Here is a 27,999-nt window from a genome sequence, read left to right on the forward strand (position 1 = left end):
CTGTTGCATCTTGCAAATTCATTTGCTGAATATTGTGAAATTTCACCGCTTAAATTGGGGAGGCCCTTTTTTCATCCCAACTCAACGCATTGGTGGCACAGTTAGGTAAACACAAATGATTTGGATAACAGATGATCTGCTGATATACACTGGCCTATTGACGCATCGTCCTCATTATCAGTGTCATCATCAATCAAAGGAGAAAAACTGGTATTTAATTATAATGATTACATCTGATCTGTAAAATGGCAACAACAGTAAAATTTGGCAAATATGAGTTTGAACATAAGGGAAAACAGAAACTGAACTGCATGAACTTTACAATGCTTCCTTTCTTTTTCCAAAATTATCAATACAGATTTTAAAACTGGACTGTATTCATCAACTAGACTACAAAAATTTAAGCCTAGTCCCATATTTGCAGTTTAACAAGAACACAGCTGTTTGTTATAGTTCACCCAAAGAGTCTACCTACAGTCTTGTTAGCAGCTCTGTGAGACTGTTCGTAGGTACAGCAGTGCATTCAGTATTTAATTGTTGACCATAGCATGCTAATATGCTGTGGTAAACAGTGACAATGCTAAGATGCTAAGAAGTGAAGTCACTGGTTTGCCAGAGTAATCAGGATTTATTCTCTGGGCACTGTGAATGTCTTTACCACATTTCATGGCAGTCCAGTCAAAAGTTGTGCTTAAGCAGTGGACCTACTCAATGGCACAGAAAATTGTAATTTTTCAATTTACTGAGGACCACAGACTAAATTCTGTTCACTTCTATTTCATTGGTGTGGAGTTAGAAGTCTCAGAAGACGATAGCTCCAAAACCCTGGACAAATAAAACCAAAACCATCTGCATGGCTACATAGAATCATTCGCAAGTGAGAAAATATGTTTCTGTAATTTGGATGAACTGACCCTTTAATGACATATTTCATTCTGTACAGTTCTGCAAATGTAACCTTAATTTTGAGTGAGTCAATACAGTACATCGAGAAAGTAGAAAACATGGTTTGTAGTGTCAAAAGTCACACATGCCAAAGATGTCTGGCATTACATTCTGTCAAAAATGGCAGTTAACGAGGCAAAGCATCAGCTGTGGCTCCTCTCCCATTGGCCACTGAACCTGTTGCCAAGGTGTCGACCTGTGATTAAGACTCCAGTAAATCTTCCCACCCAGGGAGACTTGGAGATGAGTTTCCCCCCAGGTCAGTGCACTCCTGCAGGGATGAGTCTCGTTTTCCTCTGGATCTGCTCTGAGGGCTAAATCTCACATTCTAACCTGGAACTCTTCCTTCTGGCCTTCACAGGTCAGACTGGAGGCAAAATGTTGGGATTTTCTGAGGGCTTGGTTCGATTTTTATGAGTACGCAGCATGATCAAGCCCATTCACAAAGCTGGAACATGAGCGATATGGTGCAATATCTACTCAAGTGCGATAAGATGACACTTGAGTTGAGCTATCAGGCGCCTCTAAGTGACAGGCAACCTTACATACCTACCTTCATTCTCCTCTCAGGCAAATTCCTCTCTCTCTCTCTCTCTCTCTCTCTCTCTCTCTCTCTCTCTCTCTCTCTCTCTCTGTCTTTCTCTCTGTATTTCTCAACTCTTCTTCTCTCTTTTTTTGCTATTTTTCCTTTTCCATCCGTTAGTACATAATAGGACATAAAATCTCACTCTGCACTTCTCTATCCTTTTTTGTTTTATTTTAACCTGCTCTGCTTTATCCTTACTGATATATTCTCTGTACTTACCACGTGTGTTTTCATGCTCAGTTCCTTGGCCAAATAAATGCGACCCACCCATGGAAATCATGTTTGCTGCAGGGTTTTTACCTTCTAATAAACTATTGCATCTCCAAGGTTTTTCACAGAGTTCACATAGGCATCTCTGTTGTCTTCCACTGTAATGAACATGTTCTGTAACTGATCAGTCTACATATCCTACTGTCGATATAACTGCTTATAAGAGAAATGTACTAGTACAAGCACACTTACTTAATGTACTCTAAACTAATAACACTTCCGCAGGTAATCACTCCATAAATTGACCAATCATACTGCAGTGCTTCAAGGCCCAAATCTGATCCAGCCAATTGTACTGAACAGTGGGGGGCCAGAGGTTGAGTCTGTGCACTCTGCACTCTGCTAGCTACTGTATGAAGTGGGCTTGACTGCAGATAGTTAGCTTCAGCCTAATCTAATGATGCATACTTCCCCCTGTTTATGGCAGCCAGGGAAGAGGGAGCGCTAGCCTGTGCTTGTCTGCTGCTCAGAATGCCCATTAACACTCTTTTTCCCCCTCAGGTGATGACCACCTGAGCTATCAAAGACAAGCGTGTCTGTAACACCACCCTCCCTTTCCTCCCCCTCCCATCGCACTCCATCCCCACCCCGCCTTTGCGTCGACCTCCACCCAGACACATGCTGTACAGTCGCTGTTGTATGGGGAATGACACGCTACAGAGGTCCACATCTCTGATCGATGATGTTGCAGTACATGGTCTCTGAGAAGCATTTTACACAACATTCTTCATAGATCCAATTTTGGTCAAAGCCAGTGGGTTATTTTGACCAAGTCAAGTTTTACAGTAAAACCATTACAAATGTATATTGTTAGATGTACAAAATGAGGTGCATATGACTTTCAAAATTGTTAACAATCAGTAACAAATATGCAAGTTTAAAAACAGAGTCGATATAGCCATATGATAATATTAAAAACAATTACAACGATTCCTGGTCTTGGGTTAATTTTTATAGGTAGTGGCTGAAGTTAAAACAGTAGTGCATTGGTGCTTTATTGACCCAGTGATTTTTGTTGTGTACAGTCTCATATTTTCAGCTACAATATGGATTGAGTGCCTTGCTCAAGGACATGTTATCATTTTACTACTAACTGAAGAACATTCCCCGTTAATTTTCCTAACCCAGATTTTCCCAAACTGTCCCTCTGATCCCCTGCAGCCCAAGATGAATGAATTTAATGCATAAATTCTGCAGCATTAACAATAATAATAATAATCAACTTTGTTGACAAAGTTATTTAAGTGGGGAAAACAAGATAAAACAATTCAGTACAATAATTGAAAAAAAAGCCACTTAAAGTACAAACCTAAAGTACAGAAAACATTTTTTTTAACTAAGATACATGGAGGGAAATAAACTGAACAGATCAAACATTTAATTTACAAAGCAAAACATACAGATGACTTAAATAAAAGGCTTTTGAAAAAGTGATTTAAAGGATGTCACAGATTCTTAAAGAATTACTTCTTAAAGAGTCTAATTATTGTGATCAGACACGTTCATAACACTGGGATGGGATGATCTTTAATACAGCGACTTTGCAATACTATATCTGTCCTTTCTGTAACTGTCCAGTCCTTTAATTCTATGAGAGTTCTTAGTCCGGGACATTTCAAAACTTTCTGTCAGCGTCCTTAAACCCATAATAGATGTGTGCATCTTCCTCTGTCTGGGATGCGTGATTCACTGTCCCTGAAACACAGCACCACCTAATCTCGAGGAGCAGATAAAGCTAATTAGGGGAAAGAGACATCAATCACAGCTCAAGGGCTCGTTATGTATTGCACATACCAAGAGTGGCATCTCAGTCACTGGGTGTGTTTTAAAGCTTGAGTCAGTCATACACACATAGCTATTATTATGAGTTATGTGAGGAGGAACGTCTCAGGTGAGAGCTGTATTGATTGTTTCCTTGGTAGTTCGGGGACTAACCAGCTATTATCATTTTCGCCCAGTGAGGAGTAAGGGACTAAAATTAGTGCAGAAATCATAGAAATCAGTCTCTTTTGTTGAAGTGACCTTTGACAGAATAACTCATCTGAGAGAACAGAAAACTGGCAAGCAGCTCTGTTTGGATGTACAACATGCATTAATACAGCTGTCACAGAGACACTCACGCCCTTTCCGATGATTAGAGCAGGTCCAGGAGGTTCCCTGAACTCTGAGCAGGGGCAGCAGGTCTCTATATAGCTCACAGCAGGGCTGATTAAAAAGAAAATCAACCCATTTGTTTATCAAGTTTTTATGTTTTAATCGGTTCAAATTTCTTAACAGTTGATGAGAATTTGGTGCACCTTCTCTTGTGTTTTTTCTAAGAGTGTTCAGTTGTATAAGACACTACTGCTGCCCTGGAGAAAAGCCAAAATTTCAGGGTGCAGGGCTGCGTTCACCCTGTAGGTGGGAGTGTAACTCTTTCTATGTTACAAACTGCAGTAAATGCTGTTCAGTTGTGTAGTCTACAAGACATTACACATAAATATATGAAGACCATAATAATTTTATTTCGGATATCAAACACGACATGATCCTTGCTTTTATTGGCCATCACAAAATGTGCATGCGTCAAACTAGATGACGCTCATGTTGAGTTCAGGAGCAAGGTGCGAAGAGGTATGTAAATAGTCTCGGATATTTACTGTGTGACATGTCCTGACAAGAATGGATTATTGGATTATATACTTTAACAACTTCACTGAGGAATAATGTTCACCATTTACAGTGTATTAGCAAACACTGGTGCATGACAAGTTTGTCAAGTGAAAATTGCTGAGGAATGATTGTAAAACAAAAGCACACACACCACAAACTCCTCAATAAACAATATTCCTCTCAATAAATACAATTGGCCAATACTCACAAAACCACATTGTTTTTTTTTTTATGTATTTTACTCAAATTATTAGCAGCTTATGAATCTAGCTTAAAAAATATGGTACATCCACCTTTAATGTGTCCGATTACAGGGATATAAAAATACGCCATATAGAGTAATATTAAATTAGGTTTTAAAATACTTCAAAGACAAAACAAAAACAGCAGCGCAGGGTGAAAGAAAAAAGAAAAGCTGTTTATGCACTGTAAAGGACACTCTTACAAAACAATTTCTCTTGCTTTCACAATAGTTATCAAATAATGATATGAGCAGGATGGTACGAGCAGAAAAATGAGATAGATGTTTAAAAAAAAAAAGCTGGCAGAAGCTAGAGGTTGTCCGTTATCATTTTTAGGTTCTACTCACATCTGGTTAAGATAATCAGTGGAATGGCAACAAATTTAATTCTTGTAGTATTATCAAAATCTTTGGATCTCTGTGTGCATTATTTCAGACTGAAATTTCAATCAATTTTTGAAAATAAAGAATGTGTTTTTGAAAGGGTCTTCTCAGTGAAAGGAAATTAATGACATGATGATTTGCAATTCAAGTGTGAAATGAAAAAAAAATTACAAGGTTTTCATATAAGCGCAATGAAAACTGAAACAAAGCAGACAGTTTCATTCTCATACTGTTACAGCACTGGTTTAATATTCATTTCAAATGGATGTAAGTAAGATTAACTGCTCAAGCCAATCATTACAGACAGTGGTATATCTTGTGACAATGTTAAATAGTGATATGAAAAGTCCTTGTGAGCTGTATTAAGGTCCATAGTGGCCACTGATCGGGTCCAGCTGTTAGAGTGGGCTGGCAGTGATGAAGACGTAGATCCTGGCCTGGAAAGTGGTAAACGTCCCCTGTCTCCAAAGCTTCATCTCTATGTTAATGAGGAAATCCCTCGGACCCTCAACCTGCCGGTGCAAGTACACAGCACCGGTGTAGGCATTCAGCTTCCTGGTGCTGAAGTAGTTTTCCTCATTTCCCTGTGTGATGCTGACAATAACGTTATCTCCGGAGTAGGCAGGGGAGGGTCCGATGCGGAAGATCTGAGCAGGGATGACGATGTTGGACTGGAAGCTGAGGTAGTAGTAGGTGATTCTCAGAGGAGAGTTCTGACACTCAAGGTAGTTGGGACAACTGATCCGCTCACAGCGCCTACATGGGGACACAGGGAAGGGAAGGTCAGAGATGTTATACATTTTACAGTTTAAAAAAAAAGCCTGAAAAATCAATATTATACCTCAATGAGGTATAATATTGAACATTGGTGAGGGTTTTAAACCGTCCTAACTTACGTGTCAGACACTTTGCGGTAGTTCGGTGGACAGCTGAGGGAAAGGCAGCGGTATCCTCCTTGGATGTTATAGCACGTCTCAGCTAGAGAGCAGTTATGGGCCCCTGTGGCACACTCATCGATATCTAAAACACACAGTTAGTGCATAAGCGCTGGTTTACTGCCTGGAGAGGAGGAAATGTGCATTAGTCACAGGACCATTGAATTCTGAGGAAAAGCCTCATTGCTGAAACATGTAAGACCAAAACTGGTCCTGGTGGGGAACAAAACCGTTCAAGTAAAAAATTCAAATTAGCGAGACAAGACTTTAAGGCCAATAAAGTTTTATAGACTGTGTGATTACTGAGACATTGTAAAAGTACTAATTTATCTGAGCATAACCATTACTACACACTCTGTAGAGTTAAATGGGAGCAGAGCCATTTTAAGAATTTATTTCAGAGCAGAACTCAGTCAGGCACATACTCAATAAAGCAACGAGTACAGAGAGTACACGCATGATTTTTTTTTTTTTTGGGGCAGGGAAGGGGTCACCTCGGCAAGAGCGTCCATTTGGAGACATGGTGTAGCCATATTCAGGACAAGCACACTGGTAACTGCCAGGAACGTTCACACACTTATAGGTGCAGAGGTGGCCAATGCTCTGGGAACACTCATCGATGTCTGGGCGACACAGAGGAAGTAAATCATAAACACTGATTCATAAACTTGTCCACACATAAGTGTGGTATAAACATGGTGTTTGTGATGTGTAATAGAGTACCACACCTTCACAGGTGTGCCCATCCTCCCTGAGGTAGTAGCCCTGTCTGCAGTAGCACTGGTAGGAACCATAGATGTTGGCACACTCCTGACTGCATGGGCTGGCCAAACACTCATTCACATCTGGAGATTAGAGGTTAGAGCTCATTACTGTCACAATTGACTTGATCAAAGGATTTTCGATGGTTTTAAACCAACATATAAACAAGGTGTTGTTATTAAGCCAATTATATTTTTACTGGTTCGTGCTTGAAGGCATAACATGATATGAAGTATAATACACTAATACGTGTAATAACCATGCCTCTTCAGCAATATGCTGTACAGTGGCCAGCTTTAATATCAGTTCACTCTAGGAACCTGCACTACTCACGCACACACACAAGCCTGGATCACCAACAAACACATGCACACAACACACACACGCATATTTTCGGCCGCAAATTCACAAAAACATATGACATGCATCAACATGCTCACATGGATGCACACACACCCAAACAGGCAGACATTAACACACAGACACACACACACACCTTCACAGTTCTTGCCATCGCTGGATAAGCGGAAACCAGAGGTGCATGAACATTCATAGGAGCCTGGGGTGTTCTCACAGGTCTGAGCACACAGACGGCTTGGGTAGCGCCAACATTCGTTTATATCTGAAAAGGAAGAAGCGGTGTCATCATACCTCTGCAAGTGTGTATTGCATTTGAGTGTTTGCACCCATGTGTGCAAGTGCACGTGTAGCCAAGCATGTGGAGGTCTGTACACGGCTGTGTACGTGTGCATGCCCGTGCATGTTTGTGTGCATGTCGACAAGAGTGTGATGTGAGGGGACCAGCTGCCTGCTGATAGTCTAAACACTTGAGCGGAGTCCATTATTATGAGAGTCACAACACAGTGAATCACAAACAGAGGGAGAAGCAGCAGCAGCAGCAGCAGCGGGGGCAAGAACAGAGTTCTCTGCAGCAGGAGACGTGATCGGTAGCCCAGTGGCTCCTGCAGGAGTCAGCAGCAGAGGCTGAGAAACAGCAGCAGCTCTCCCACCGCAGAATAATAAACAGGAGCAGCAGAGTGGGCAGACAAAGGAGAGGGGTACAGTAGGAGTGAAAAAGCGATGAGGGATGAAAGGAAGGGAAGGGGAGAACAGAATGAGCTCGAAACTGCAAGGAAGAGTAGGGAGATAAAAAGCTCCAGTTTCTTTCTTATAAAACTTGGCAAGCGTACTCCTGATGATGATGATGATGTGTATGACGGCCAGCATACCTACACACATCCTCCTGAATGAGTCATACTGATAGCCTGTCTGACATTCACAACGATAGGAACCAGGCAGATTGTGGCACAGCTGGCCCTCTCCACATCGATGCAGGCTGCTCTGACACTCATCCACATCTACAAGATGGAGAAGGAGAAGGAGAAGGAAAAAAAAATCAATAAAATCACAATGATAACATTCAGCTGCCACCGCTGTCCAGTGTTTGCAAATACCATCAGTCATGGATGTAATTTGTTATCAGTTCTGGTCTTTTTGATCTCCTATATGGTATCATGTTATTTATTCTTTCAGAAAAACAAAAGTCCTCACGTCTGTATATCAAATCTGATTTCAGGTTCTTCATGTGTATTAATTACAAATCTTACCAACACATCTGGATCCATCAGGACTGGCATGATAGCCACGGCTACATATTATCTTCCTCTGGCACATGAAGGATCCTGCTGTGTTGAGGCAGTTAAATCCTGGGCTACATGGCTGGGCCAAAGCACCACACTCATCAATGTCTGGTACAGAGGGAGAGAGAGAGAGAGGGGTAGCGAGATAAAGGTGAAGAAAGATAGAAGAAGAGGGAAGACCCAAAGGCACAAAGGCACCAGAGGGCAGCTCTTTTGCCACACATATCAAAGCAAACGCACATCACACAGTTGCATTCCCATGGATAACTTTGTGTGTGTGTGTGTGTGTATCTGACATTTTCTCCATTTTCTCATTTCTCAGAGCATTTCTTTTACACTCCTTTTACAGTGGCGTCGGCTGCCTCGACATGCCCCAGTTCCTGCCCCTGGGGGCTAATTCCACAGCATCAGTTTGTACTGGAGGACGACAGAGGATTGGCTTTTATCCACCCCTCTGCAGCCCCTAACAGCAACCTCTCTGATCTCCTGTCTGTGTGGCATTTAACCCCTCTGTCACTGCAGCCCTGCTGATTCACCTGCATGGTGTACAACCGTGCATCTACACAGACTATGATTCACCTGTTGGGAAATTTTATTCTTTGTGTACCTGTCTTGGTTCACTCATCTGTGTTTGGGAACAAGATAGGGAATCTCCAAAAATGAAAATAATACTGACTGTAATGCAAAACACCGCTGTTTTTATGCTTTTATGCTTTTGTATGGCCTCATTATCTGTATATCTTTTTAGACTGTGTAGCCTTGGTCCAGTTTTTTTTCTTAAGTTTTTAGGCTTTTAATGTTTTTAGTTTCAGTAATTTCAGTTTCTTTCCTGTGTATTGTGTATGTGTTGATTTCAGTGGCGAGCTGCTGCATACAGTTTCCCTTACAGTGATAAAGTTGCACTGAAATTCATTTAATTGAATTAAAGACCCTTGTTTGCTTGTTATATAACATTTACATAACTTTTTGTTATTCCAAACAAACATTTTATGAGTTTATATCCTCTATCAGTGCAACAGTAATGAGAAAACAAGATGTAATTATTGAGTGAATACATCAGTACATTTGGTTCAGTGTCCCTTGCCCAAGATTGGTAAACACTGCAAAAGAAAAAAGTGTAATAGACATTAATAATTACATAATCATCTCAGTAAGAAAGTGATTTCCCTTACCAATACAGTTGCCCTGTGCATCCTGGGTAAAGCCGACAGGACAGAGAGGTTTGGGGTTGCACCTGAACGAGCCCTCGGTGTTCACACACTCAAAGCCAACCCCACAGTTATGCCTTCTCTGCACACACTCATTGATATCTGTGGGAGAAGATAAATAAATGAGCTGATGCGGACCAAAGAAGTAATTAACTGCAAATAAGGCACAAATCAAACATTAGTTTCAGTCTAATAGTCAATTACATGTGTTAACTCAAGTGCAAAACAAATGCATGTAATGCCAGATTTCACCACTGGATGGCACTGTGGTTAAATGGCAGATTGTGCAGGTGCTCACTTATGCTGCTTGTCATCTATCGTGAAGCTCTCTCTGTCAATACTCAAGGTTTAAAAAAAATCTGTTACAACTTAGGTGTCTCAGCTATGCTAATAACAGTTGTTTCAAGACAATTGCCTGAATGAGTTCATTATTTCCACTAGATCAATACATCTAATCAGTCAAACCAGCAGCAGTCACATGCAGTAGCCTCTCTGTGCAGTGTGTGAGTGAACATTCCAGTATACTCTCCCAGAGTCCTCCAACACCTGTCTACTATGGGATTTACCTCCTGTCAATCAGCCTTCCACATCTGGTACTATGGTATGAACCAAAGCTGGAGGGAAATCATAGTCTCTAAAGAACACAAAACGTGGTGGCGTATGTGTGTGTGTGTGTGTGTGTGCGTGTGTGTGTGTGTGTGTGTGTGTGCATAATGCATGAGTATCTTATGTTTGCTGGATTTCACCTCTATAATTGCAGTTTAGAATCCTAAACCAGCTTGGGCAGGGAGCCCTACGGAGATAGGGTAGGTCTCTAAACGGCAGATAGTGATTGAGCATCTTGCTCCTGACACATGCCTGGCAGAGTCAGGCAAGAGCTGAGTGAGCCTGACACTGAGGAAGACAGAGAGAGAAAAGCCAGGAAGCGGGATGAATGTGTGAGAGATTGGTGATGACCTCCCAGTGAAGGCAATGAGCTCAAGGATCCTAGAAAGGTCAAAGAGTTAACTCTCTGTATGTGATAATCTAGCCCCTTGAATCCCTGACTGTTTTTTACCCCCGATTTCACCTGATTTATTCACAGGCTTTGCTTCTTCATCCAAAATTTTAGAAAGAAATATACATGTGAATGAAATATGAACGAATACATTACAATATAAGTGTGCCAGGGATTGTGCTGATTGTGTACATCATGAAAAAGCAAACTGATGTTGATTCAGTCACTTCTGTTTTTTAGTTTTTTGTTGCCATTGTTATTTGTTTATGTTTCCCATCATGCTTTAGGTGATGTAAACAGGACAGCTGTAGGCTATATCTGGGTCCCACTTTAACCTAATATTATTTACATTTTGGCAAATCTGTACAAGTGAAAAATCATGCTGCATTTACTACTAACAATTCTTGTTTGTACTGTAGCTTTTCAATGAACAGACAATCAGCTGGATTGTATTTAAAGAAACTCCTGCTACTGGAAAGAATAGGTTGCACTGATTTTGGTTGTATGTGTCTGACTGAATTATGTCAGAAGGAGTGGTCCGATTTTTAAAGATTCTCTAACACTTAGGAAGACAGTGAGTGTTGATGCAAGATCGCACAATAAATTCCTGGTCTTAACTGAGTGATTCTGTTTAGACAAGGAAGAGAAACATAATTCAGTGTTCCCCTGTGTGGTTGCTTTGTTTCACATGTGACAGGAAACAAAAGGAGAGCTTCATTACAGTATTTCAGTAAGCCCTGAATAGGGAATAGGTAGCACAGCACAAAGATGTTTTTCCTCTAAACCACTTATGCCACCAGCCCTAAGTGGCAGCTGTTTGGAGACTTACCGCTAAACATACTTTCTTGTTAAATGCTCATTTTGCCTGATTGAACATTCTTTAACTTCACAAGGAGCTGCAGATTAGCCGAGTCTCCTTGGCTGAGCCCACAGAAACTCATCTGCAGTGGCAAACAACACTTACAGCACATCTAAAACTCATCTTAGGGGTGTCTCTTCCTGAACACCGCTGCTGCTTTATGAATGAGACCTCTGCACAGGAACAGTTTATGGTGCATGGAAATAATGAGACGTATTGGGAGGTTTACTATTGCATCTTGAATTTGGGCACCACCCATAAAGACAAGCCAGGCAGCTCTTCATGCTGAGAGTTAACAGTAAGCTAATACCATGGAAATAGCTCTCTGGAGTCGTATTATCATATTATTCCCTCTTCTCTGTGCGTTCACGTGTGAAATTACATAATCACTGGATGTGAAAAAAAAAAAAAAAAATCATTTTCAATACTTACTCTCAAAGGTGGTAAGAGTGATTGTTTAGCCTGAACAATGTGCTTTCCTTACATTGTGAACATGCACTACTACAAATGCTCTCCTGCTGGTATTTACAACATATTCACTGTGGGTGGAAGTGAATACTTTGATTCTGCTTAATTCTGATAAGGTGCGGTGTACCTTCACAAATGTCGTTGTTGATCTGGTATCCTGGGGGACAGGTGATCAGTCTCTGACAGTTATAACTCCCTGCAGTATTCACACAGCGCTCATTCAACTGGCAGGCATGCGAGGACAAACACTCATTTATGTCTGGATGTTCAGGGGAAAAAAAAAGAAGAAAAGACAAATGTGTCAGTGAGAAGAAAGAGAATTAATAGTGTGCAGCAGAAGACGCTGGCTGAATACAGTAGGTTTAGAAAAAGCAGACAAGGAGACGTACAAAACATACTGTCAGCTGAGCTGTGGTGTGTGTATAACAGTCAGCAGTTAGGAGCAGATTAAAGAGACAGGTCAGACCCTCCTCTGGGAGAAAGATTAGGGGCAAGGCCACTGGGTATAACATCCACCCAATGAGAAATTTGTCACCACACTGGGCTGCTCACTGTGTCACTGCCACAGTTTGCTAGCTGTCAAGAAGGAGACTGACCTGTGGTTATGGCTTAACTTAAAGATATATCCCCAAGGACACAGGTTAGACACATAGAAAAGTAGCTGATCACCCTCTCAATGAAACACACAGCCCACCACCATTTTGAGTGGAATGAAAATAAAGGGTTTATATGGTATGCAGTCGGTGAGATACATCGTGATAATGCATGGATAGTTGGGATAATCCCTCTGGCTGAAACTCGGTTGAGGAGCAAGATGAAAAGAACTCCTCCCGTTTATGTTTTTTTTTTTTGTCTGCATCACAGTGTGTTGCTGAGAGTGAAGGGGATTAGGGCTGTATCTCCTCTGCAAATCTAGAGGCGCTGACGAGAGAAAGAGACAAATCAGTAGCAGACAGTCTTGCCAAAAAACTCCCCTCAACTGGAACCAAACTCCTCTGGCTGAAAAAGAATACTGATTTAAGGGCTCCAAATGTAAGCCTATTTTTTTTTTACACCATATGACTGTACAACATTTCCATATGCTACCCTGGTGAGATGTAAAAAACATTTTTTTTGCATTTCTGCATTACAAGTAGGTTTTAGTCCCTTACCTTCACATGAGCGTCCATCAGCTCTGAGAGAGAATCCTGGATAGCAGGAGCACTGTGGCCTTCCGCCCACCGGGGTGCACTGTTGCTCACAGGGGCTGTTTCCTGAAGATAATATTTTATTGTGAGGTCAAATGAAAAACACAGTACTACTATTCCACACAACAGTATATAGGGTGAAACAGGGGGAGAGCTTTGTGGTTCTGCGTGGGAGACAGAGCACTATTTACTGTATTGCCGTTTGCTCTTTTCCTTTTTCCAGGTTGATCCCTGACCTGGACATATTGTATTTCCTACTTTTGGCCCACAGTGTGGTGGACCTCCACCCTGGTGTCATGGAAACCAAACAAGAGAAACAAAATGTGGCCATGAACGGATTATGACATGAAGAACTCGTGAGAATGAGTGACTGGTGCTGAAAACAAACTAACCTTTGATACCATCTCACAGCTTGTGTTTGACATTTGCTACACAATTACGTTTCATGGAAAGGGTGAGTTTGAAATAATAAAATGTCAGTCTATAACAGGCTCTGCTAGCTTCTCCACTAAACATATTCGACTACATGAAGATGCATGTTTCCATCTGATTAAGATGTAAGGATGAATGAAAATGCTCACTGGGAGCTGTCAGCCCTGCAGCCCTCTCTCCCCTCATTAAACTGTATGTTTCTAACCTTCACAGGGGTTGACTGGGACAGGGGGCTGGGAGGGAAACAGAAGTGCTGCTCTGTCATTCTCCTTCAGTTTGTTGTCCTCGTCCACTGTCTCTGCAGAAACATGAATAATCTCATCACAGGAGCAATGAATTACAGTGTAATCCACAACTCCACCTCTCCACTTACTGTGGTCTTAGTTAGACACTTATATCTTGTGCAATTCCTGCATCTTCATCCAACGATATAAGGCTCGTAGTTACAGATGAAAGTTGTAATAGCAGTGAAGGTGAGACAGGAAAAAACATTGCCTGAAGACAAACATTTGGTTTTATTAGTGAGCCTCATCCCATCACTGTAATTTGCTGAGAGCTCTGACATTAGTATCCTGTTGAGACAGGCTTGTGTTGGTGAAAGCCACTGTTGATTAAAGTCTGGTACACTGCAGAAATGTCACACAGCATTACCTGGAAACACACATGAACTGTACATCTGAGCAAACCTTCAGTTTTTAGTTTGTGCAAAGAATGATTTACAAACAGAAAGAAAATTAGTTGTTTTTTTTTCTTCGGCTGACAAGCTTTTTGACAACAACAGAGATGTGATTAGTTAAACATTGCTGTCAGTCCAGGAAAGGGATGTTAGTGCGTGATTAGAATAACTATTATTAGGCAATATCAGGCCTCGCAGACAGGAAGGAACTCAAAGAGACCAGGAAAATAATACACTCTGAATGTGTAGACAAATTACGACAAATAGGTCTTTCTGACAGGAATACAGACTGTAAATCATATTTCAAAGAGCAAATGGCACAGAGAGTCGCATTCCTGTGTACTGGCATCACTAGAAATATCTTCTAGTTCTGTGGGGCAAAATAAAACTGGTGGTATTCACCTTACCTTGTGTACAAGTGATAGCGTCCTCTTGCAGCACGTATCCAGGGAAGCACTCACACCGGTAAGAGCCTGGCGTGTTTATACATTTGTGATGGCAGATGTTGCCCTCATCTATCTGGCACTCATCCACGTCCTCCACCTCAACAGGACCCTCCACTGCATTCTCCCCATCCCTCTCTTCACCAATGGAGAAGGCCTCATTAGGGTACGGGCTGTCAGATACTACAGCATATGGAGAGCATATAATGATGTTCTCACAGGTCATAGAACTGTATAACAATATGAAAAGCTTAAAATAGTTATATCAGTTTCCCCAGAGGAAAACGCTTTTTGCGTATAGTAATTACAGGGGAGGCACAATGGTGACAATGATAAGGAAGATTTCTTGTCTCGCTTGTTTTTATTGTAAAGTTTATTTCTACAGAGATAAGTATATGGCATCAACATGCATACCACATCATTCATATCCTAAACAAGTTTGCAAAGCCCTTCCCTTGATGAGCTCCTACAAAAACGCACATGCAGCTGGACGAGACTCACAAATGCACTTGTACAAGTAACAATACAGGTAATATTATGATCAATGCCTTGCTTTTTGTTTTGTATTTGTGTTACTAAAAGATACCTTGCTGTATTTCTGATGTTTCATATACAAACCCGGTCTCATTTCAAAATGTGAAATAGCTACATTTGTCCACAGTATAAAACGTATCTCTCACAATTAGGGCCTGAAAATTGTGAAATCACGTTTATTGAACGGATATCATCAACAGTTACAGAAATATTTCAACAGCTCACAACGTATGAATATATAGGCTACAATAACAAACACGCCACTTGGTTTCGTCTGTGGCAGCGTCCATAGAAACCACATAACAACGGTTTGATTTATAGAAAAGAAGAGAAATAGAATGGGGGAAAAATAATTTTCAGGCCCTAATTGTGAGACTGATACGCTTTGTACTGTGGACAAATGTAGCTATTTCACATTTTGATATGAGACCAGGTTGCATATACAGCAGCTTTTAATGGAATGGGAAGTGTTTGACTAAGTAACCATGAAAGTATAAAAAAAATCCTAATGTGAAGCACCTGATCACCCATGACTACATGGCTGATCACTCTTCCAAAACTGTGGCAACCTAAATTTAAAGTGGTCCCAGTTTTTCACCTTACGGCAGCCAGACCAAATTAGTACAAGAGTATTTCTTCTGTTTACTGAAACAGAAGTGAATGCAACTCCAGGAAGGCAGACAGACATTGGATTTCTTAGAATTACAGTAGAGGGGTGAACTGGGCTATTATCCTCTGTTCTGTGAGATCCATGATGTGCACTATTGTTCAGGGATCTGACTACAATGCTTCCTTTTAACTGCTAGTGTAAAGAAAATTGATTTCTTTCCTCTAAATCAGTACTTTTCCTTGACAGTGCACTGATGTGTATTACATTCCCCTACTCAACAACATCCCTTCCCTTGGCATTAAACATATATTTGAAGATTGCGCATTTGTATGCATGAATATTTGATGACACTACCTTTTTTTGGTGGTGGGCTGGAATCAAGGGCGGGCCTCTCTCTGACAGTGTGCCAGCTGTCTTGATTACCAGCCATCGCTTCCTCCCCCTTACAGCAGTTCAGAAAGACGTGTCTGCAGTGGTAGCCCAGGTACTGGTGGGCTTCACAGGGATGCCCCTCATTGCGAAGCTGCAGCCCTAGTGAACAGCAGTCACAGCATTCCTGCAGGTCACAAATTCAACCGTAACGCATGTAGTCATGTACGTCTATGGAGTGGCTGCTAACAAAGGTAACACCATAATTTGGTCAATAATTTGGTATCATTCCAAGCTATACTTTGTATTTACAGCTTATTAGCAATTGTTAGCATGCTAGCGCACTAAACTAAGATGGAGAATGTGGTGAGCATGTTGGCATGCTGATGTTGGAATGTAGTTCAAAGCACTGCTCTGTCTAAACAGTCTCACAGAGCCATGGCTGTAGATTTTGATTTTTTTAGGGTTCAGCTTTGACAGTTAAAAGTCTTAATATCGGGCAACTGTCCCACTTGCTCTCCGCCTCACTCTGTTTCCTTGTAGCTCCCAGCAAGATCACCACTGAGAGTGCACGGGGCGTGGTGAAACATAAAACTGAAGCAATGGCCGCTGTGATGTTGCATGGTTATAGATGGCGTAATGTTACCAAATCTAAAGGGGTCCCACGGAGAGGTGGTGAAAGCCAATATTTACCAGCTGTACTGCAGCATGGAGTCAATAATGGCCCCATGCTGCTCAAGGGCCTCTGAGTGGGTGAGTAAGTACCCTTCAACACACAGGTCAGATGGCAAATGAGTGGCTTTGGGAATCAGAACAAACACAACAGAGTTGTGCAGTCACCATGACTAGACTCTCATTGACTGCAGTCTACCAGTGCTACTGTTTTAACCACTTCAATTATCAGTCCGTGTTTCCACAATTTCAAAGAGGCCAAACAACTGACATCTGACAATTAACTGCTGAGGTCTGCTTTGAAGATAGTAAAGCTTTAGAACTGCAGGAATCTTCAGTTGTAATTAGGCTTAAATCATTTTGTCTAAATTAAATAAGGTAATCAAATAACAGGGAATTGGCACCACAGCACTATTCCTCAGAGGAGATATCTAGAATAAAGTTACTTACTGGCTCTTATTGGCTACAGACTAATACCATTTACACATGTTTTCAATTCAGTGGTGACTAATATAATTTTCAATTGTTAATTCAGACTGCATTAGGCTTAATTAGAAATTTACAATGTCATTAAGTTTGACTATGAACCCAGAGAACTCTGTTTGCCCTTTGCCATAGTATCTTGTCACAGATACTTGCCTTGTAGGAATCGATCCCACATTTGTCGTTGGCATCCTCTTCACACACACTTCCTGCTCTGGCTGCATTAATTCCAGACAAACACCGTCTTTCTCTCAGTGAACCAAGGCAGCACTGTTGTTGGGCAGTCCTGGCAGAGAAAAGGACACATTAGAAAGGACTGCAGAAGTGTTTGGACTGCAACTGTGGCCCTTTAACAACAAGTGGGCTAACTATTCTTCCCGTGAGTGCTGCTACAGAGCTGACTGAACTGCGGTTTCAAGTTTCTATGAATTTAATTAAAAGGAAAAATTGAAATCAAAATGTTAATCAAAATGGAACTACCTTTCCACAGAAGACTAATGAAGATGACTGACAGAGTGTTGGATTAAATTATAGGACGTAAGATAAATAATATGAATAGATGTTTAACAATGGCCTTACCAGCAGATGGAGTGTCTATCTTTTGTGGGTGGCTCCATGTCATTGCAGTGACCATTAGCTGAAGCCCATTTCTCCCCTGTCTCACAACAGGTCTTTACCAGCTCCTTGGCAGACACTGCAATGAAACACAAGCATGTAGTTGCAGATTTATCCCACTCAGTGCAGCCAGTGTTTCAGAGGAATCACATGAAATAATGGCTACAACATTATTTTATTTGGAACAGGATGGTTAACTCATACCATCAGAGAAGCCCATCAGTGAGATGTTGTAAAATCTGGTTACAAGATAATGTAACCAGATTTTAAAATCTGAATCTCATCTTTCGTGGGAAATAAACTTTGTGCTGGTTTTGGTGATTACATGCTGAGGATAGCAAGTACATTGTTTTTCTTTTCAGACTCCTTGACTCTGCTCTCACTTTCATTGGCAGGAAGAAGTACGAAATCCAAGACTCTATAAAATTACCTTCAGAGTAAAATTTTCCTTTTTTGTTGCATCCTGTCTAATCAGAGCTGGAGCAGAGTGAAAGAGTAACACATTAGCACTTCATTTCAAAGTGGGTCAGGGAGCAGACAGAGCAAAAACACATTACCCAGTTTACAGGGAAAATATATATGTGTTCCTTCAATAACAGGGCAGTGCATTCCAGCTTTGATTTGTGGCTCCTGCACTACTGTAGAAGACACAACTCATGACATCCATGACTTCCCAGTGAATCACGCTACACAGGACAAAATAGTCTTCAATATGGATGTATGATTTTTTTTGGCATTGCAGGTTCTTATATTTAATGGAGAATATTTAGTTAGATTTGTTATCATTGTATGTTTTATGTGAAGGCCAACACTGGCTTTATTATTGTGTTTTTATTGCTGTTATATATGGTGTCTCCAGCTGCAGCACAGATGCGAAGTGACAGAAAAGACAGAAAAGGAGAAAGAAAAGAAAACCTTCAAACATGAATGTTATTAGATTTCATCCTGAGGGGAGCATGGATGCAATGCCGCATCTATTCAGTAGATGTGGACACGTTCCACTCAAAACCACAAATCTCAACCTCACGGTGGCATGAGAAGAAAAGGTACGACATCACCAAAGTCAATAGGCTTCATCTTCTAGGGAACATCAATGTCTGTACTAAATTTCACATCAATAAACTGCAGTTTTTAAGCCTGAACCAAAGTGGCAGACCAACTGACAGACTAACTGACACTACCATCCCTAGAGACACGCTAGTAATGATACAGGCAGCCTTATAAAAGCTTTAATTGGTTTCTCATAGAGGGGGCTGTTCCAGTGTGAGCCTTAAATAAGGGTTGAGCTCACACAGAGGAAAGACCAAGCAAAAATCTCATTGGAATTCTATCAGAGTGTCTGAGAGTGCCCAAGGTCATTCTCTCATTCTCTTTTAACTTTTTAACAACGGTCACTTTATTTCTGTCGACCTCTCCTTGACTTACCTGTACATACTGAGATCAATGCAGTTACTAAGAACAGAGCAAGTGATGGGTGCAGTGTGCTTAATTTAAAGGTTCAAGAATGTGAAAAGTTAAACAACTCTTTGATACATCTACAACTACAGCCTCATTTAAACAAACTCCTTTGAACGTGAGTGAATGTATATTAAAAGACAGAGAGGATAATTATTCATCCTCTTTCTTTTTGCTTCCTTTTCATTTTCTCCAGGTGGAATCAGTTCACTCGTCATGAAGATTACACAGATTTGCTCCGTGTGTCCATCCAGAACGTGGGATGTTTACAGAATTAAAAAACATACAGTTCATTACCATGTTTACAAAGGATTTAGAGGATAAAATGCCTTTACAAGGAGACTATGTTTCACCAAAATAGCTACTGGAGTTGAAAACAACAATGACAAACCATTTTGGCCATGATTTATCTGGGTCTAACCAGGTCTCTTCCTGTCTCGCCGACAAACCTTCTAATTAAGCCTATACAGCAACTTGTTCCATTCAGCTGCGCAATAATTAGCTAAGTTGATTTATTGAGCTTGCACAACAGGGATCTAAAATATACACTTAAAAGGTGGCTGAGGAGCATCTCCCTGTTCCAGACCCGTCATTATATCTGTCCATTAGAGTAGCACTAACACCAGATGCTTTGGTCTTGTCCAAAAGCAAAACTGGTGACATCGCACCCTCTGAAAATATGGAGCTAAAATAACAACCAAAAAGGGCGACTCTCAACATGTCTGGAGGTGTCATAAAGCAGTGTGCTGTCACTAATCAAGGCTCGTGTGTCTTTTCTTTTGTGGACTTGGCAGTGATTTACAATACAGGTGGACCAACAATGTGAATAACAGCACAAACCAATGCCCCCCCGCCCCCCACGACATACAAATGTGGTTGAACATGTCAGATGATTGATGTTGAAAGGTTAAGTGTGTGTGTTTGCGTATATTTGTATGTGTGTGTGCGCGTTTGCCTGTGTTAAGCATGGGAGGGAGTGACACAATGTTCTTCTCACCTTCAACATGAGTACTTGCAGAGATATCGTGCCTTCTGAAACACATAATTACTGTCCAAGAACAGCTGGCTGTGACATAACAGGGAGGGCTCTCCTGCTATCACCATGACTTCATTTCCCGAGCGGCCAATTCGGGTTTCAATTATTGACAACTTTTGTCTCCCTGAGATTGGAAGCCAACCATTGTGTGATCTGCATTTTTGTTGTCTTAGCAGGAGTTATAGTTAGCCGATACAAATTTTGAAGGCTTGCCTCAGTTTTTTATGGTTTTAAACAGTAACCTCCAATCCAACTACACCTCTTCGTGGTTAGATAATCAGAATGAAAAACTAAAACACACACTGTCAAGACTTGTCACGAAAGGTAAATGGAAGTATTGCAAGTTACAGCTTTTCCTAAAGATTGCTAGATTGCTAGGTTTATTCCTAAAGATGGACACTTTCATGATGTTTTACAAAGATTTTGCGATGCAACAGCTGCATTCAAGACTCTTTTTGCATATTAAACTGTAAGTATATTCCACTGCATGCCTCTGACCAATTATTCTCCACAGTCCTGTAATTTCAACCTGTTTCCCACTGCCGTATTATTGCTAATATATTCCAAGGTTTGTTCACACACCGGAACACAGGAAATTTGCGTATTGCTTGCCAGAGGAAATCCGTCCAAATCCAGATTTTGGACCTTATGAACGAAAATAACAAAGAGGTATAATATTACCTAATTGGTGGTTTTCAAGTTTAATAGGTCCCATTAAAAGTAACAATTTTATTTATTATATCAATAAGAATAAATATGAATATAATATTTAATAATTAAGTTGTACTATATTTCATATTTGTAGGGGAAAAGAAAACAGGAGTGACTGCTAGTGCTGTAAGTCTGAAAACATCTGTATATAGCACTTTGCCTGCATGCTAATGACAGAAATGCAGATGAAAGCAAAAGGCAAATCTGTTATTGTGTTGCAATTTATCACCAGTCTCTCTCTACTTATACAGTGGGTCTTTTTTATGAGTGGTTTCCTGCATCTGGAGGGGATGTTTTTTTATTTATAAGCATGGCTGACATGTGGATCAGGTGGTTTTTCAGTAAGGACATGTTGGGAATGGGAAATATGCCAAATTTCCTGGAAATGACCTGCAAGGCACCCTAGATTAACCACACTGAGCTACGCTCTTCAAACTGATCTTCACAGTAGTGGTACAGTAGGAGTGAACTCTCACATGGCCCTAGCTCTGGAATTCACCCTCCTTTTCATCCTAAGGAAAATTATACATCTGTTCAGTCCGCTCCCATATGCAGCATGTTGTGACAGTACTGTTGATAAAAACAAGTGCTTATGATGATTATTATGAGTCATCCAAACATTATATTTCAACCAATCCCGGTCTTACATTCTTCTAGTTCAGATCAACATTATGGTTGGTGTTTGGCAAAGTAGGAAGGGAGGTTACCGAGAGGAGCATGTGTAGAGGTGTGCTTCAGATGAAGTGATTACTAGGAAGATTGGGAAACCAGCAGCCTCACGGGAGACGGGTAATCACACCGGCTTGTGAGGGAGCAGTGAGTAGCGTCTGGCAATCAAGCCACAACAGTGGTCTCATTCATTACATGGGTATTATGCTGCTCACAGGTACAACCCCCAAGAAATCCTATACCAGGTCCAGCCCAGCATCAGAAGGCCTAAACAATCCCATCCCCCTTCTGAGCACACACTGCGTCTGGGAGAGGGCAAACGAGAGGGAGTTATTGACTGAAAGAAAAAAACATTTATCTTGGGCTGTGTTCCACAGCAGAGGCAACCCATTTATATTTAGTGTAAAATGGCTGCGTGCTTGTTATTCATGCTTTCTCTTTTCCTCTCCAAATAACTTTGGCATACTCAGCTAATGGCATTGATAACAGGCATTAGTCAAGGTCCTTATCAGCTGGGGTTTTCCTGTCTGCGCTGTAACATGCCATTGCTTTGGAGATCTTCATTTTTGTCCTATGACCTTCACCAGTGAACCCCAACAGTGTCATTCCCTCCTATAAACTGAGTAACCAGACCAGTTAGTTCATGCTTCTTATCCCTGGAGAAAAACCCATCCTACTCAAACTCTCTACCACGAAGCTATGATTTACAGTTGAATAGCTGGACTTCACCCTAATACATTTATGGACAGAGTGGAAAACCTTTGAGGATGTCTGTGAAAGCAAATATCCTTTTTTTCCCCTGAATAAATAAAAGAGTTTCTGTACTCGCTCACAGACGTCCACATTTTGCCCAGACTTGTCCTAAGTCTGCAGTCTTCCTCAACAAAATGTGTCATGGCAAACAGCAACAAACAGTCAGTTTCTAACCTATTTTCTCCAACTTTATGATGGTAAATTTACTTGACAGGTACCTCTGAAGTTCAGTCCCACAGAAACTACTCATATATGCATCCAGCATAGACTATACATACCTACGGAGGCCAGGTGCTGAAAAGAAAGAAAAGTCCTGACAGGTCTCGACAAAAATCATAGTGTTGTAAAGTAGGTTAACCACACACCCCCAGACTGCAGTTTTCTGGACAAAACACCAGTAATAGGAAAGAGTTCTCAGAAACCTGCACCTATTCCTTTTGTAATTCAATAATTCTATGAGGATGAAATGACTGAGCTAACACATTTCACACATTCATAATTTAGTTCACTTACATTTTAGGAAATAAAGTGCGACTACCTTGTGCCATAGGGCTATAAAGTATAGGGAAATTATGATCTAATCAGGTTTTACGTGGAAGGAAGTTTATTAATCATTAACGCTTATGGAACTGTACAAAATCACATTACTCATAAAAGTTAAACCAACACAAATTTGTATTATTATATGGCACTGTGTAAGATTAAGATTATGGGGCAGAGTTTTGGGTTTTTTAATTTATTGTACGTACAGTAGGTGACTTCCCATTTTGGAAAAAGATGGTGTAATTTTCTTGTGCAGTGTAACTCATCTTGTAGACATCCAAGTAATCACTTCATCACCTGCTCTCTGTCTCAGTGGCTGCAGTAGATTGGCCTATATGCCTTGACATGGGCTGATCTGTTCAAGAAAATGCTGATAATCACATGAAGGATATGCTGTAAGCAGGAGGCACAACCCCAATACTCTCACTGGAGCAAAGCAATGAGAAAATTTCCAATTTCAGCTACTCTTTCAGGATTTATTAGATATAAAACAGAAGGGAAATAATATAAATATAGCACCAGGCCTAGTATTACTTGCTCTTTACACACCTCCAGAGAAATAAATATAACATTCTCTCAACTTGAATACATGAAAATGAATAGACGCTAAGTATAGTTCTTTTCTCTTCAGAGTAAGGTAGACAAATGCTATCTAGGGAAAACAGACTTTCCATAGACAATTGTTTTTCCTGGACCACTGCCAGCTTGAATTGAGTGATTATGAATTCCGTCTCAAAAGACAGGATGTGAGAGGAGGGAAAGGAAGATGTCTTCTGAAAAAGTAACAGCCTAACACTGCCATTACTGGCCAATAAATCATCACATTTTGATGGATTTCACATTATGAGGCACTGAATGAATCAAAACATTTTATGTTTCAGATTTCTTTTAAATTCAAATGCTTTCATTTTCTTCAACAAGAAGAGGAAAGTGCCAATCATAAAAGGTCAGGATTAAGTAAAATTCTTTGAAATATGCAAACTTACCTTCAGTGTCTCTCTCCGCATCCTGAGATTGGTAGCTGTAGCGAGTCTGGGACTGCCTTTGGAGCTGCTGACCATCCTCTCTCATCCTGACTGGGGCTCTGTTGGTGGGACTGAACTGGACTGTGGGGTAGGAGCCCTGCTCTTCTTTAACGAGTGTCTGCCTGGGTTCCACTGAGATTTTTTCTTGCCCCTTATGATAGACAGAATGGGAGCCGCCACGATTCGCGGTGCGACCGCCCTGATTATGTTTGTGGTGACCAAAGTGCCTACCTGCCTTGCTGTCATGGACAGTGTAGGCTGTATCTTTTATAGTATCCTGCACCACTTTGTTTCTGTCACTGTTATGTCTAATGGTTCTTTCTCCAAATTCCTGCTGCGGCCTGCGGTTCTCTATGGTTTCTCTCTGTGTGGCTGTAGTTGTTACCAGTGTTGATTTTTCGCTCTGGGCCCCTGTAATGGTTGGATCGATGTTATATGTGACCTCATCCTCACTGCCCCTCACTGGATTTGGGCTTTTTTGTGTTTCTCTCAGCTCATGTCTCCTTTCATCACGGGAGCTGAGGGAAGTGGAGCTTGACTCTGGGTAAGCTGGTGGTATTGTAGTAGATTCCAGTGGTTGGGCCACATCTTGGATTGTGGAAGACGTAGGCTCTGCCAGTGTATAGTCATAATCCTCTGTGCCAGAATTGGGTGGGTCCTGCTTATACAGAGGTAGAGTGTTTCCCACTGCCAGCTTGGAAAATGGTTCTACAGGACTGGTTTGTTGGCGGTCATGACGGCTGCTAATGTCTCTCAAAGGGTTGTTGTTTTCAATGGTTGTTACCCACGTGGGCTTATTAACACTACGAAGGTCACAGCCTGGGATCGGTGAACACATTAACCTTCCACCGTCATTAGGACAGTGGCAAACCCTGCACTGGTCCATCTGAAAGGAGTGACCTGCCTCATATTTTTTACTGCCATGGGTACAGCCAATTCGCCCACATTGCGCGCACCCATCTGCAGGTTGTAAAATTTCAATGCAGTTGGGGGAAATTTCAGGGCATGGAATAAAATGACAGCTTATCTTCCCTCCTCCCTGGGGACAGGAGCATTCAGTGCTTCCGAAATCCACAAAGTAAGATTCCCCTTCTGGGACTTTCCCTTCCCGGAAGCCTGCTTGGATGCAGTCGTAGAACTGGTAACCCTCACAGGTGCAGCCCCTCTGTGTACAGGTGGGACAGCAGGCACCCTTCTCTAACACTGTTTGAAAACAGTTCTGCAGAGTAGGACAGTCCACACCTGTGCAGTCTTTCTGGCTCAGACAGATGTCCATGCACAGAATCATCCAAAATAAAAACAATGTTGCTTTCTGAAAGTTCATTTTGCATTAAAAAAAAAAGTACAAAAAAATGATAGTATTCCGAGTTAGTTCTTCAAAGTAAGCTTCTCTTCAGGCTAGATTTATATCAGATGAGAAATAATTTTGTGTCTTTTAGCCTGTGAAGGCAAACAGAGGTTAATGTTACATTCACAGCATAAATGTTGTCTGACATTCAGCTTGATAACAACCAGTGTCTTATTATTTTTGGTTTGTTTTTACAGTTATTATCAAAAACACATGTTTCAACTTAATAACCTGTCTGCTTTAATTTGACCACCTGCCAAAAGAACATTTTTCCATGCCTACTCTTTTGGCATCACGAGATGAAAGTTGTGATTTATATTTGACTGCACGTGGAAAAGTGGCCAAAGTAAGTCTGACTTCGGAAAATATGTACAATAATAACCCAACAAAAAATGTCAGTTGTTGAAAAAAACAGTGTTGAAATAACAAACCCTCCCTTCTATGACAATGTTATACTTTGCCATACAAAAATATTGTGGTTGATTGTGTTGTGCAGAGAACTGCTTATATGGGTTATCAAGTTGCAGCATGTGCATTCTCATAAAATTGTCTACTTCCCCTGAATATGGTGGCGATGTTGTGAAAATAATGTACAGTCATCTGAGTCCATTGTTAATATCTGCCTGTAATAGCTGGTGGAGCATAAACTGTTTCAGCTAACTGTGCTATTGCAGAGATAGAATACGACTAATGCTGTACAAGCAGGCAGAACATTATTATAAGTAAATTTTACATATTATAATGAATAAAGTAATATACATTATAGCTATGAATGTATTTGATGAGATTTCTGGTGTGTTCCTTTGTATTTCATACTATACAGAGACAGAGTGACAGCACAAAGTCAGAATGTGACAGGCTTGATCCCGTGAGTAAGTGATGTGACTTCAAATCAGAGAGCATATTGAAAGCCAGATGTTTTCTATTTTACTTTTCCTGTTTTTCCTCGCTGCTTGCATTTGTGCCAATCGCAAGAGACTTATGTGACATTTCATGATAAAAAATGCTGTTTTAAAATTAGGGATTAACTCAAAACTGTTCAGCATGACAAACATTTCTGTAGACATTCCCTACTGAAGTGTTTCTAACCATTTTCAGTGGCGCTTTTTCCACAGCCTCTTCTGTTATCACATTTTCCCCAAAATACCCTTGTCCTTGGAATAGATTCCCACCAAAAGAGGAGCAGCTGTTTATAAATTACTTTTTCTTCAATAGAAACTGTCTACACGTGCTCTTGGAGGTGAATCTGCCTGACTGTGCACTGAAATCTATCTCCAGCTTATCTGCTGTGCAAAACATGCAGTGCATCTGTTTAAAAGTAATAAAAATACAATGGAGGGAATGACCAAAATGGGTGTAGAGGTCATCAAAAATAAATGCAACATCTGTAGCTCTGTCTTCTTTCAGAATTCAGGCATAGCCATGGAACAACACAAAGTGCACTGCACCTCCATTTAGAGAATCAATGATGTCTTTGTGTGCTGAGGCTACAAAATCATTTTACCAGATCTTGCAGTCTTTCTGTTATGGTGCTTTAACTACTCACCCCTAAAGCACCAAAACCCAAACTCTCTCTGTTTGTCTATAACATTCACAGTAAGTGAGAGGGAAATTTTGACGCAGAAAAGTGGCCACTATGTGATAAATGATAAGGAAATCTGATGGAATGAACATGAAACTCATCTGGATGTACCTTTTCAGACTTTGACAGGGCTGTTTTCTGAGAATGAAAAATTGTCTGTGGGGTTGTTTGTTTAGCTATCAGTTCAGGGAATGTCCTACAAAGTATTTCAAACAACTACTGTGTGTCTTGCCATCCTAGTAGACAAAAATTGACCTTTATCCCTTTGCGCACAGCGACGCGCACGCGAGTGCACATACACACGTGCAAACAATGTATTAATTACCCCAGCCCGCGAGCAAACACGCTGAATCCCTAAATATTTCAACGACGGGCAAAGAATTAAAGAAAGATTCGCTTATTTATGGGAGAATGTTTGGAAGAAAATTACACATATGTAAACTGCGCACTTCAGCATTCAATCACTTCTGATCATCAAACCACTGAAAGATTTCCCAGCGTGTTGAACAACACTCAGCCTTAGACGTGACTTAAACATTTGAACTTCACAGTCGTCTGGGCAAATATAAGACATTTTTATATATGTCTAGGAATTAAGCGCTTTATTCCCCAGTTTGTCACAATACGAACAGAAACAGCAGACTTAAAGCACCTCTCAAATAAATATCATCCGAGATTAAAAAAAAAAAAAAAAAAAGTGATAATCCAGATCACAGAGCGTTTTAATCTACATATGCTACCACGTTGTCCTGTAGGTCCCGTCAAGTGGAAATTAAACTGCTCAGGGTACTGAATTGTGCAACAATAGAAAGAGTTTTTATTCATGTTGCCTACCTTGCGTCTCTGATCTTTCAGTGCTGGTGTGCTCTGGACGAAAACTCGTGCGTAAAGTTTATTCCCTGACTCCGG

General features: G+C 40.9%; 1 protein-coding gene across 1 annotated transcript; it reads right to left on the bottom strand.

Annotated features, from left to right (window-relative positions):
- Positions 1 to 4,281: 4,281 nt before the first annotated feature.
- LOC121195985 (fibulin-2-like) lies at positions 4,282 to 27,985 on the bottom strand. The gene is made up of 17 exons (XM_041059744.1): positions 27,925 to 27,985; positions 24,122 to 25,600; positions 17,933 to 18,047; positions 17,510 to 17,639; positions 16,184 to 16,385; positions 14,650 to 14,868; positions 13,772 to 13,864; positions 13,099 to 13,200; positions 12,075 to 12,206; positions 9,588 to 9,725; positions 8,383 to 8,523; positions 8,005 to 8,133; positions 7,272 to 7,397; positions 6,742 to 6,858; positions 6,508 to 6,636; positions 5,975 to 6,098; positions 4,282 to 5,834 (listed from the first exon to the last, which is right to left on the bottom strand). The coding sequence occupies exons 2-17, from the start codon at positions 25,482 to 25,484 to the stop codon at positions 5,477 to 5,479; spliced, it is 3,618 nt and encodes a 1,205-aa protein (XP_040915678.1). The 5' UTR covers positions 25,485 to 25,600; positions 27,925 to 27,985; the 3' UTR covers positions 4,282 to 5,476.
- Between the last annotated feature and the right edge of the window lie 14 nt (positions 27,986 to 27,999).

This window comes from Toxotes jaculatrix, chromosome 2 (genome assembly GCF_017976425.1).
Source record: "Toxotes jaculatrix isolate fToxJac2 chromosome 2, fToxJac2.pri, whole genome shotgun sequence".
Lineage (NCBI taxonomy): Eukaryota > Metazoa > Chordata > Actinopteri > Toxotidae > Toxotes > Toxotes jaculatrix.

Bases quoted from the DNA above. Each gene is read 5' to 3' on its own strand.
- LOC121195985 (XM_041059744.1), bottom strand. From the start codon at position 25,484: ATGAACTTTCAGAAAGCAACATTGTTTTTATTTTGGATGATTCTGTGC. The intron at 18,048-24,121 runs GTAAGTTTGCAT...GTTTCATTGCAG, and splicing joins TGCGGAGAGAGACACTGAAG to TGTCTGCCAAGGAGCTGGTA. The intron at 14,869-16,183 runs GTAGTGTCATCA...CATATGCTGTAG, and splicing joins CAGCCCACCACCAAAAAAAG to TATCTGACAGCCCGTACCCT.